The sequence below is a fragment of the Planococcus citri genome, chromosome 3 (genome assembly GCF_950023065.1).
Source record: "Planococcus citri chromosome 3, ihPlaCitr1.1, whole genome shotgun sequence".
NCBI lineage: Eukaryota > Metazoa > Arthropoda > Insecta > Hemiptera > Pseudococcidae > Planococcus > Planococcus citri.
This window is the reverse complement of record NC_088679.1, coordinates 49,544,138-49,557,998: the sequence shown is the minus strand read 5'-3', so window position 1 is coordinate 49,557,998 and position 13,861 is coordinate 49,544,138. Positions and strand designations below refer to the sequence as shown.

Sequence of the window (13,861 nt, the reverse complement as noted above, 5' to 3'; positions counted from 1 at the left end):
GAAAAATTGAGAAAAAAACTTGCGTAACGATTTAGGTAGGTATCATTATAGAAATGCATATTTATTTTCTTCCTGTTCTACTGTCCTGCCCCTACCACTTCCTAACAATAATTCAAACTCGTTTGTTTGAAAATTCGGCGAAAATGAATAAAATACCACAATACATTCAACTTACATGTACTGTAAGACTGTAAGAAAACATTTATATGTATCAATAGGATCTTCGAACTCTTCTTCGTGCAAACAATTCTTGATATTTTTCAGATTATCGTCGGGTATATTACATTCCTCGAAGCAGCATACGATGGCAGCTAAGCAACTAGACGCTAAATTGGGCATCACTCTTGGATGAGGGCATTCGTAATTTGAACCATGGCTCCTGCAAGTACATACAAAATTATCTTATCTAAATTTTTTCAATACCGTACAAATAGAGAAAAACATTATTCAGCGAGACCGTTACCTAGCAACGAACAATTTTAATGCTTCATCAGCATCGTTGTGATAACTCAAGGCTTTAATATAATCTTGCAGCAATTTTCTCAAAAATGGATATTTTGCGAAATCCTAGAATGAAACATAAAAAATGCATTCCATTTCAACAACGTATCTATGACAAATTTGTTTATTAGAACCGACGAGTGCGTTTTACGAATTACGATGTAAGGCTGTATACCTACTTATTTTCTTATTTCTTTATTCATATTTCAAAAAATCTGTATAGGCTGATTTAACTGATAAAGAGTTGAAAAAAATGAAGTAAGTAATTTCAAGGAGATCTTATAGGAGCAATTTTTGAAATAAATTTCTAGAAAGGCAACTTATTCGCCAATTTTTTCTGATGTATCTAAAAAACGAATGAAGATCGATACTTGGGTATAATAATTTTAAATTCATATATATCTCTCTGCAATGTAAATTTGCGGTTTGAAGGAGTCATTTTCAATTGCAATTATCAAATAAATACATTCATTACAGTCGGTAGACTTTTAACAACTTTGTTTTCAACTTGAAATTCGTCATCGTAAACTCGCAAAATTAAAAACTGCAAAACGATAGCAATTATTACGCACGTAGGTAGGTACCTAGTTGGTTGGTATGAGTCCGTGTAACGTACATAAATAAGTAACCGCCACTATCACTTCATTGGATTAAAAACAAATACTTAGTAAAACGTTCCTAATATGCAAAAATACCGCACAATGCTACTCAAGTTTTCATTATTTACAGGCACGTACCTCTATAGGTACCTACAGATAAGTAGCGTACGTGTAATTCAAGGGTAAGAAAAGTAACTTCCTCCATTAAAAATAATTCAATGTTTAAGTTTACGAGTATACAAAGAATAGGAATGGGCTAGGTAGAAGTACACGCAGTTGACACGGCGATAATGTGCATTACATTATAAGATTTCATTATAAATACAACAGTAGGTAGGTACATACATATAATACAATGGGAAGTTGGGAAACAAATTTCACGCGGAAATCTTTTAAGGAATGAAAAGCTTCGTTGCATTTTTACCGACGCGACGTGTTTTTTGGCGCTATATATTTTTACCATTTCATACCTATCGTGTCGTTTTCCTCTTCCGAAGGAAGAAAAATTTTGAATAATTTTGTCAAGCGATATACAAATCACGAATTTTTCTCAGGCACCTACGCATGAGGATCCTAACTTTAAACAAATCGCATGAAATTTCCATTCGGATAACATTAATATTTGCATCGATATGGAGCACCTAGACTACCTACATATTTAATGTAGATATTTGTAGATTGGGTGCGTATTTTTGAAATGCTCGAAGAATTTCAATACCTACATTTCTTGAAAACTTCAAAGCTGTACAGAGTAGATGGTATCTTAAGTGCATGAACGTGTAAATGCCTAGATGTACCTAAGTACATATATTCGTAGGTACCTATAATAAGTAACATAATTAAATACTACGACATACCACATTGTGAATTAGTATATGGTGAACTGAAGTATTAAATGCTTCTTGAACTGAGAATGATCTAGGATACATGCGACAGTGGTCGGAAAATAATTGACACATTTCCGAAGATGGTCGATAACGTTCTAACAATGGAGATATATGCACAATTAAGCTTTCTCTCCAGTTTTGTTCTAAATCTTGCTCGAATAACTGCAACAAAAACGTACGTTTTCGTAAATTGAATGTTGCTAAAAATTACCGCAATTAAAAATTATTATACAAAAATTGTATGGAAAAAGTAGATACTTATAATTTTTTTTGAATAAAATTTTTTAAGAGTAGGTAGGTATAATTTTTTTCTTAAAAAAAAATGAATGATGATGCGAAAGTCTACAACTGGAAGTAAAAATTATTATAAATAACAAGTTTTTTTCACCTAAGTGACTAAATTTTCCACCCCCCCCCCCCCCAACCCACAAACGTATAACATTTTATGGATAAAAGTACATACATACCTATGTGTATTAAAAAGACAAAATCAAAATGCAGGATTTCTTTTCGGAACTTTCTAAAATTTCTGCACAACTTTCAAGCTCAATGTTGCTTAGATCCCCGCGCCCTTTCTAAAATTTCTCAAAAGGTTCGTCAAACTGAGCTTTTGCACATCCTTTTTTATCAAAAATTCGTTTTTTTTTTATTTCTACATATATATAAATCTAATGATAATAAGATCACTTTATTTACCTCACGAAGCAGCTTTGATATTATTTCAATCGGCGTATTATACACTTCATGATCTTGAATTGGCGTTGTTTTAACAAATTCCACAAAATTCTGTAAAACAAAACAAAACAAAACACATAAGTTTTAATAAACTGAAAATAGTTAAGTATTTGAAACGAAAAAATTTAATTTTTTATTTTTATTTTCGAAATTTTTCACATGATTGGTTGTTGGACTGAGGTGATAACATTTCACCAATCATATGGATCTACTCGTATTTCACGCTACCAACTTATAGGTATTTCTAATTCTAAAAGAAATCTTTTTTTGGTACCTACTACCTACCTACCTAAGGCTTATTATAATCAATGAATCAAGATACGAGTAGGTTAAGCTCCGTTTTCTGTTTCCTTTTTTTTTTACATTTTCAAGTGTAGGTATTTTTCCTCTTTTTTTTAAAATTAGCACCTATAAATTTTTGTTTTTATTAATTAATTTCCAATTTTTTCTGTCTGGGTCAAACATTTCATGAGAATACGTCAAAAGAACTACTAAAATAACGCTACTAACGTATTTTTAGAAATGAGAAAATGAAAATAACAAAACACTCTCAAATAACGAAAAAAAAAGAATTAGGTAGGTACCAAATGTCGTTAATCGTAACGAAAAAATTTTGCTACCTAGGCCTATGCCATTTCTGATGATATATCTGTTCGGTTTAATTATGTCTTCAAGGACGAGAATAGATCCACGTGTAATGTAAAACTTCTTTTCAGTTCTCAATTTTACCATAAATTCATTCAGACAAACATTGAACATTCAAAAATAACGATGTCAAGTCGAATAAATTTCCAACTCTATCTTTTGTCAAATTGATAAAATACGATATACTCGTAAACTTGAAACAGTAAACCCCTAGTTACTGGACATTGGAAAAGTCATTTTTCGCAACCATCTACAAGAAGAAATGTTATCTCACGCTGTATGATAAAAACAATCGCGGAATTTTCCCAAGAGTCGGAATCGTATATAAAAAAAAATAATAACACTGGAGCAGCAAATGAAACACTGGCCAAGAGCCAAATTTTCTTTTGAAAAAAAATTCTCGTCTATTGCAATGAACTTTAAATTTAAAAATGTTTGCAGCATAATTCAAAATAAATTGTTTAAATCAGAACGCCGAATCAAATTTATAGGCACCTAATTCTTGAGAGTCATAACTAGAAATGGGACAAAAGGGGTGACCATCTCTGTTTTTTGTAAGTTTACGTACCTCTTTTAAGCACACAGTAAAGATTTGTTTTTTTTTCTTCATTTTGTAAATTAAATTATTCAAGAGATTTCTGGATTCATTCGTATTTCGAATTCTCCCACCCTTCTTCTCCCTTCAATTACCAAAAAAAAAATATTTGTATTGTATTTTTACTTCAAGTTAGGTAAAAAATGTTTAAAAAGTATAATTAAGTAGGTACCTATCACTACTCTCTTACTTCGAAGAAATCAATATGCCAGATATAATTGAGGAGCTGAGAATCAAAACTCACATTTGCCACCATAAACGATTTTGAGAAAAACGCGAAAAACTGAGTTAGCAGTGTTGCCAGTTGAAAAAACTTATAATACCAAAATGAATCATTAGATAGCGCTACTAGCACACGATTCCGTGTGTTGGCTGATTTTCACCTAGCTCCCTTCTGCTTTAATATCCAGACAAAGAATGGCAAATGTGAGTTTTGACTCCAAGATTTGCGATCAAATTTTTTTTCACTGTTTTAATTACGACGATAGGGAAAAGTTTGATAACAAGCTGAATTTTGGTACGTGGGGGTTTTTTGATACGCTGAACACGAATTTGGAGTGCCCAGGTGAATCCGGTGTACGCTTCCCCCTTTTTTGTGGACCTTAAGCCCCCAAATTTGTTTTTATGCGTTTAGGTCCGAAAATATGCAATTTTATGCAAAATTTATGTTTTTTGGGTCGCAGAATACGAATTTGACAATATTTTTTTTGTAGGGGTGGGGGATGAGGGGGTGAGGGGGGCGAAAAATTCAAAATTTGACTATAATGATGTGTGATATGTCGAAATGTATGTTTTTGAGGGTGTAGATCACGAATTTGACAATATTTTTTTCGTAGGGGTCAATGGTGGGGGCTGAGGGGTGAAAATGGTTAAAAATTCAAAATTTGACTATAATGATGTGTGATATGTCGAAATGTATGTTTTCGAGGTTGTAGATCACGAATTTGACAATATTTTTTTCGTAGGGGTTAATGGTGGGGGATGAAGGGGGTGAAAAATTCAAAATCTGACCATAATGATGTGTAATATGTCAAAATGTATGTTTTTGAAGGTGTAGAAAAGGTGAAGGGTGGGGTATGGAGAATTTTCTATTGGAGAGCCGTCAAAGTCCCTGGAAGAAAAAATTTGTAACATTTAAACAAAATTCACCATGATTTTTCACTATAATTGACTGTTGTGGTCGCCAGGGCATTCGGGGGCAAAAATGGCAAATGACATCTTGAAATACACTATCTTTAGTACAAGCCCCTGGGATTTCCCGTGCATCTACGTGCAAAAATTTGTTCTATTCCTATTTATGTAGCAGAGTAGGCAAAACACGGAGTTTTAACGTAAATTAAACCTCTATAATGACTTTATAACAACTAAAATCGAGTAAATTGATGAAAATTACTCACTTTCAGTTGAATTATTCATACTTGGTACATTTCGACATATCACACATCATTATAGTCAAATTTTGAATTGTTCACCGTTTTCACCCCCTTCATCCCCGACAATTCACCCCTACGAAAAAAAATATTGTCAAATTCGTGATCTACAACCTCGAAAACATACATTTCGGCATATCACACATCATTATGGTCAAATTTTGAATTTTTCACCCCCTTCATCCCCCACCATCAACCCTTACGAAAAAAATATTGTCAAATTCGCGATTTACAACCTCGAAAACATACATTTCGACATATCACACATCATTATAGTCAAATTTTGAATTTTTAACCATTTTCACCCCTCAGCCCCCACCATTGACCCCTACGAAAAAAATATTGTCAAATTCGTGATCTACACCCTCAAAAACATACATTTCGACATATCACACACCATTATAGTCAAATTTTGAATTTTTCGCCCCCCTCACCCCCTCATCCCCCACCCCTACAAAAAAAATATTGTCAAATTCGTATTCTGCGACCCAAAAAACATAAATTTTGCATAAAATTGCATATTTTCGGACTTAAACGCATAAAAACAAATTTGGGGGCTTAAGGTCCACAAAAAAGGGGGAAGCGTACACCGGATTCACCTGGACACCCCAAATTCGTGTTCAGCGTATCAAAAAACCCCCGTGTACCAAGATTCAGCTTGTTATCAAACTTTTCCCTATGGAATTTTGCAAACAAAACTAAGTTTTCATCAAAACTCACATTTGCCATTGGCAAATGTGAGTTTTGATTCTAACCCTTGGTTTTGAAAGTGAATTTCATACCAAAATGACTTTGATCCAAAAAAACCGAATATGTCACATTATAGAGTGTAAAACGGTATATCCATATCTGCCATAAAACAGTTTTTTTTTTTTTTGGCAAATGTGAGTTTTGATTCTCAGCTCCTCAATTATTATATGCACTAAATTCCATCTTTGAAACAATTTTTGATTAAATGCAGGATTCAGCGCCGATATACTACATAGGTACGTAGGTATAGCTTGAAAGATTCTACGAAGGAAATATACGACCTAATTTGACCTCATAACCTGAACTTGTTTAAGAATAAGATAAACAAAATAAAAATTTAGGTGAAATGTGTTGTTACCCGGTAAACTAACTTTCTTCTGTATTTTTTTCTTGTTTTTTTTTTTTTTTTACAAAGGGGTTGAATAAATAAACGACTGAAGTAATTTATACGTAAGCAAAAAAGAAGAAAGCGAAATAAAAACATTTTACCTACTCGGATTTTCTAAAAAAAAATCACTAGACTAACTCATTACATCATTGAAGTGAGGTCTAAAAAATATGCTATTAACCATCATCCACCATTGATACTTGAAATATGAATCATCAAAGAAAGGCTCATACATAGAGGGAGGTAGGTAACTTGATAGGTAAGTTAGGCATAGCTACAGGGTGTCCAGAAATATCGTGAACCCTTAAAAAAGTTTTCTGCTAAATGTTTCGGTTGATCACACAGAATGATAATAATGATAGCACATGATTGATTGTTAGACTAAGGTGATAACATTGCACAAATCATATGCATCTATTTCACGTTGCCAACCTATATTTTTAATTTAAAACTTTCTTTGGGGTTCACGATATTTCTGGACACCCTGTACATTAATACACAAAAAAAAAATCAAAAATGGGAAGGTACATAATTAGGTATCAATTAAAAACCTCCCATTTCAATTGAACGTAGATATTATTTTTAAATTAATTATCACGAAACATTGATCCTATACCAAATACCCATGAAAACTAATTACAAGGACAGGTATAAATAACTACCAAACATTTTCCGCTAAATTTTCCACAAACAAAAAAGAAATCAACATAATTTCTTCAAGAAGAAAAAAAACAAGTACCTAGATATTTAAAGGGATGAAAAAAAACTTTATCTTCTAACGGATAAACTGCTCGCTAAACACATTTAAAATTCACCTACTAACATACCAGCCATGTACGATGGGAGAAAAAAAACCAAAGCGGATTTTTTGATTACAAAAGCATTTTGAATACTTTTTATCATAAAAGTATGTCTATAAACCAGGAATATTGGAGGGTTATGACGTCAAACTGGGGTTAAAATACTCAATTTATCGATCTGACCCAGTTTCCGACGCAAAGTGCAATTGTAACGTAAGCAGAGACCTGCAACTTACGTCATTGTGCGGTAGTGCAATAAACCCTCGAAATAAGAGTACTTCCAGTCCGATTCATAAATAAAAATATAACGATAAATGTGGCTGTATTTGCGCTGAAATGCATTTCGTTCGTATTATGTAGGTTATTTTATATGCATTATATCATTCGCTTTCTTCTTCCTTCCTCGTTTATGTACATTATTTTTTTCGAAATCTTAAGGGTACACTTCACAGGTCGATTTTAAGGTTCCACCTATGCAACCTTCAATGCTGTGAAAACATCTACGTCACTATGTGCAACGGAATCATTATGTGAACGACTTGAAATCACGAACTGGTGGTGCATAGTGTTTTTTCTTCCACCCAAAAAAAATGTATTGTTCTCCTAGTACCTAACTATTCTATTATACCCTGTCGATGTCTATACCTAACAAGGGATACAATGGTCAGGTTTTTTTTGTATGTATTTTAGAAAATGTTCTCCTAGTACACACACTAAACACGGGCATATATGAGTACTCCTACAACGTTACATTCTTGCTCACTGCACAAGAACTGGTTTTCGTTTTACCACTTCAACCCTCTACACTGTGTTTGATTTCGCGAGCCTGCAGTATGTATCGGTCTGTATAACACATTCACCCACATGACTGCATCATAGGGTATTTCCTATGTCTGGAAACTCAGCTGATTGAGAGTCTACCTAGTTTTTCAGAGTCGCAAGCACCTGAAGGATTTTCATATCTACATTTATAGGGCTAATTTTATTATCTTGCTCTTGGAGGTAATATTTGTATCACAAGGGAACCTCTTAAGGTGTCACACTCCGATTTGAACAGAACCGCGATTTTTGGAAAGAGCATAGTCTAAGACCCTCAAAATCGAATTTTCAGCTGCCTAAGTTCATTTTTCGATTTTTGGCGAATTTTTGAAAATTCAAAATTGAGTGTTTTTGGCGATTTATGCTTTTTTTAAAAAAAAGTACGTGTCCCCAAACGAATATTAATTACCCGAATCCAAATTTCACAATTTCCAACCATTCTGGAGCCTCCAGCGCGATTTTTCAATTTCTCCAGAATTTTGAAATTGCTCCGGAACTCCAGAAGGCGTGAACATGCAGTTGGGCAGCTAAAAATCGAGTTGTGTATTATACTCGACCTGTACAACGAGTTTATCTACATTTGAGCCGTTTTTGGGAGTGACACCTCAAAAGTGTTTTTTTGAACAGCTTTTTTCAAAATTGAAAAATCCAAAAAATTAAAAGATAACCGTTCGTGAGGAAATTTTTAAAATTTCCGCGAATTGCTGTATTTTGTCCGTAACTAACCCCCCAAATAAAAATTTCACATTTTCCAGCCATTCTGGAGCCTCCAGCGCAATTTTCAATTTCCCCAGAATTTTGAATTTGCTCCAGAAGGCGTGAATATGAAGTTAGGCAACTAAAAATCGAGTAGTATATTGCACTCGACCTGTTTAACGAGTTTATCCACATTGGAGCCGATTGTGAGAGTGACCTCTCAAGAGTGGTTTTTTGAGGTGTCACACTCGCTCCAAAATGGCTGGAAATGGTAGAATTTGCGCTCGGGGGGTTAATTCTTGAAGAAATACAGCGATTTGCGCAAATTTCAAAAATTTCCTCACAAACGGTTATCTTTTGGTTTTTTGGATTTTTTAATTTTGAAAAAAGCTGGTCAAAAAATCACTGAGGTGTCACTCCCAAAATTGGCTCAAATGTAGATAAACTCGTTAAACAGGTCGAGTATAAGACACAACTCGATTTTTAGCTGCCCCTACTGCATATTCACGCCTTTTGGAGCAAATTCAAAATTCTGGAGAAATTGAAAAATCGCACTGAAGGCTCCAGAATGGCTGGAAATTGTGAAATTTGGATTTGGAGGGTTAGTTTTGGACAAAATACAGCGATACGCGTGAATTTCAAAAATTTCCACACAAACGGAGAACTTTTGACTTTTTGATTTTCAACTGGTCAAAAAGCCACTTTTGAGGTGTCACTCCCAAAATCGGCTCAAATGTGGATAAACTCGTTAAACAGGTCGAGTGTAATGTACAACTCGATTTTTAGCTGCCCAACTTCAATATTCACGCCTTCTGGAGCAAATTCAAACTTCTTGAGAAATTGAAAAATCGCGCTGGTGGCTCCAGAATGGCTGGAAATGGTGAAATTTGGTTTTGGGTAATTAATATTAGTTTTGGGACTTATTTTGACCATTTTTATTGATCAAGTACGTACTTTTTTTAAAAAAGCATGAATCGCCAAAAACAGACAATTTTGAATTTTCAAAAATTCGCCAAAAATCGAAAAATGAACTTGGGCAGCTCAAAATTTGGTTTTGGGGGTTTTAGACTATGCTCTTTCCAAAAATTGCGCTCCCGTTCAAATCGGAGTGTTACACCTCAAGAGGTTTCCTTGTCAGGATGGTTATTATTTATGCTTGTGGGAAATTTTTTGAATTTTTTTGGCTTCCACTACCAAAGTAATGTAGGTAGGTAGGTAGTTGAGTTTTATGAAAAACAGCGAGTGGTTTTTCAAAGCTTTCAAAATGGTAACATAGACATACCTAATATGCAAAATACAACAATTTTTTTTTCAAGGTTTCAAAAGTCAGCATAATAATGCGGATCAACGTTTCACAATTTTCGAAAATTTCAAAAATCCCTCCGGCGCAAAAAACATACCTAGTCCATGTCAGGCAAAAATAGTCTATAAATCATGAGTATAATTTTTGTAAGCCGATTCGTTAAAGTTGTGATATTTTCTCAATTTCGGCCAAAATTTTGATTTTTAAAAATTAATCAACAATCGAAAAATGCACTAAAGAGCCTGATATTTTGTCAGGTAGGTCTAGGTATGGTAATTTTTCATGCATTTTTAATGTAGCTGTGTCCGGTTCAAAAGTAGTTGTGCATTGTGGGATTGAGATAAATGTACTTCCCTTCCAATAATGCTTGGAAGCAAATGATAAAATTGGGATTAGTTGATCAACGTAAGAAGCAGGTAATCTGTAACGTCTTGGTGTTTTATCACAAGGCAAAAAACATAATTTTAGCTTGAAAACACTTTGAATGCGTGGTGTTGCCTGCGGGTGCTTGAGTGCAGAAAAAATCATATCAACATACCTACGTACTGAAGAGTGTAACTACCTTTGATTTACGAAAGTACATGGAAAAATGTCGAAAATGTTACAAAAATTGAATTATGGGAGCATTCAGCGCATTCAAATTTTTTTTCGTATTTTATTGATTTTTCTATTAGATATTGATTTTAAATTTTCAATCATTTCTCTTTGAATGAAACCTCGCATACAGATTTCCTAAAGATTTAATCAGTCCTGGAATATAAATTGTCAAATTTTATTTTTGCGTAGTTTTGATGAAAATAAATAAATCAAGTACATAGTAGGTATGACTTACGAAAATCTGAATGTGAATTTTTATGCATTCCCAATTTTTGAAATTGGCGCGTTCTCTCATAACTACCAATCGAAGATTGGCAGTTTCCTAATAACGAAAAAACCGGTTCTCTAAGAAACCATGGGTAAAAATCAAGTAAAAAAAAACGCATAAATACCAATAATTGAATAAGGAACGATGTTGCACAAGCTCAACTGGAATTCCTATTACGATGCGCTCTACAAATTTATGCCTGAACTGCGCGCTTGCAAACAACGTCGTCACTCATACCTCGTTCTTCCGCGCCCGCCCATCAAGTACCCAAACTTACAAAGTAAATATCTCGTTGAGTATTAAATTTTCTTCAATTTTTTTTTCACAAACGTTTTTAGGGTAAAAATCGGAGTACATGACTTTTTCGATTTTTTCAATAGTGTAATCCAATAGAAAGTTATGCTTGAAAACGGATTCCTGCAGAAATGCCATTTTCATGATTTTCCTGATCGATTAATACGAAAAATCTCAAAAGTCATGTATTAAGAAATGAATCATCTTTCAAATAAAAAAAAAATTAGCAAAATCCATTAAATATTCGCCGAGATATTTACTTTGTAAGTTGGCGTAAAAAACGTTACTCATCACAGCTGTGAAGTGTACCCTTAACCAACGCTTGAGAAACCCGGCACCTATATCAATGATTATAATACATACGTCATTACGTGGGTTAGGTACCTACCTACTCATATTACGAATACACATCTTACGATATGTATCAAATTTTCAATTTCAAATGCTTCATTCTTTACAACCAAAAACCTGGAAGAAATTTTTCCACACGCTATTCGGTGATGCATCATGGCAGAAATTCAATTTAGGATGCCATTAAATTTTTCATTTTTTTTACACCAACAAAAAATTAACCTTGGCTGGAATTTGGAAATGTCTACGAAAATAAACAATTTAGAGAAGACACCAGACCAAATTACTACCAAATACTGTACGCACATGTATGTACTATAAGCCATATGAAACAAAACAACCAACATATTAACGTGATAACGACTTTCAAGGGGAAAATTAATGTGTCTTTCTTCAGATGTAACGTTGCATCGCTTGTGGAACTCATCCGCATCATGAAAGATTAAAATTAAAACATTTCTAGTTATCTATTTATATTGTCTGATAAACAGTCTTGCGAGTTGAAAGTAAAAATTATTATTACTATTTTTTTTTTGTGTGTACCTACTATGTAACATGTGTACTTGGAAATATTCTGTAATTTATTGGTATTTTTAAAACTTTTTCATATTTCAATTACAAATTCATCAAAGAATGTGTCAATTTTTGCAAGTTGAAAATTCAGGTGAGTAGGTACAAGAATTAATTTTCGAAACAAATTACTGAAGTAATTACCTACATATTGATTTATTAGGTACTGCCAGTCTTTGATAATACGTACAAAAAGTTAATAGAAATTTGCATTTTCAATCTTTATTACTCACACGATAGTTAATTTAGATCTCATAATTACGATTCAGATCAAAGCGCGAATATTTAAATTGAAAAACATCGTTTTGGAACAGAAATAATGTGGCTTCCTTTTGTTAATCAGAAAAATCTTAAAATGAAAATAATGAGATCTGACTTTTTCGCGTTGGTATTTAACCTTTTTTTTTATTTTAAAAAATCGATTCATAACAGACCTTTTAACCTACGTTCTTCCAAGAAAACCGAATACCTACTTCATTGCTGAAATAATTCGTTATTTGCAAGAAATTCAGCGAAATATTATTTAGGGGGTTTACGTACTAAATGCAAATTGTACCAGCCTATCTCTCAAACAAGCACAGTAATCAGTAATAACTTTATATGTAGTGTGGTGAATTAGAGAATTTTCCTCGCCAAGCGCGTCCCTATATTTTTCCCACGAAGCTATCGCCGTAAAATGATTATAACCAACGCGCTCGATCGTGTGCGATAAATAGGTAGATTGGCACTAGGTAGAGGCTTAGACGGATACTTATTACTCATTGTTAGATAGATTTAGTTATAAGGTAGGTAGATTAGATAGACAAATAAGTGTTACTACTCACCTTCAACTCTTTCAAAATGATTTCGATATTCGATGACCCTCTCAGAATATTACGATATTTGAACATGTGCTTCTGCAAAAATAAATATTTCTCATTAATATAGGTACACTTTTTTTAACAGAAAGTAGGTATATGTATATTATATTATTTTATACTCGAGTTATTTGTGAAATGCGTTCTCATACACAAGTTACCAACTTCAAATTTTCTGAATCAAATATCTATTCATTTTGAAAAAAAAAAATCATCCACGTCAAAAATTTTAGAGCATTGGTCATAGAATTTTTTCAGATCGATACGTATGACCTTATGAACTTGTCACGTTTTTTTATAAACAAATTATTCAGATCAGAAGATATCGTGAAAATTTTTCCAACGTTTTTTTGAACCCCAGTGATTTGCTAAAAATTAAAATGATTAGTTATCTATATGTTAATTTCAAATATTATTCCCTTTATTAGGCATATAATTCTTCATTTCACCAGAAAATTACGTTGTTGTGACGTCATCGTCACATCTGGGAATTATATTCTCTTGTCGGTTACACACGTCAGAGAAATACATCGTTAGTTTGAATAATGAAAAAAAAAAAAAAAAAATGAAGTATCAATTTCAGTTCTCAGGCTTCTTTGGTTGAAAATTTATTATAACTTTTTTATTTAGATGTGTACCTCACTAAACGGTTTGTTTTCTCGGAAATTTAAAAAATACGCACTTTTATAAATTTTTTAATAGACAAAACGTTTGTAAATACCTAAAAGTTTTCTATCGTAACTGAAACTGAAAAATACAGTGACAAAGGAAATCTT

At 33.1% G+C, this 13,861-nt stretch overlaps 1 protein-coding gene across 3 annotated transcripts in view; it reads right to left on the bottom strand.

Moving 5' to 3' along the window:
* Positions 1 to 13,861, bottom strand: part of LOC135839019 (C-Maf-inducing protein-like) — a 37,364-nt gene that overhangs the window by 3,337 nt on the left and 20,166 nt on the right. For all 3 annotated transcript variants that reach the window (XM_065354866.1, XM_065354868.1, XM_065354867.1), the window contains exons 5-9: positions 13,053 to 13,124; positions 2,684 to 2,773; positions 1,958 to 2,149; positions 464 to 567; positions 176 to 379 (exon numbers count right to left, since the gene is read on the bottom strand). In XM_065354866.1, coding sequence (XP_065210938.1) covers positions 176 to 379; positions 464 to 567; positions 1,958 to 2,149; positions 2,684 to 2,773; positions 13,053 to 13,124 — 662 coding nt within the window. The remainder of the gene's footprint in view (positions 1 to 175; positions 380 to 463; positions 568 to 1,957; positions 2,150 to 2,683; positions 2,774 to 13,052; positions 13,125 to 13,861) is intronic.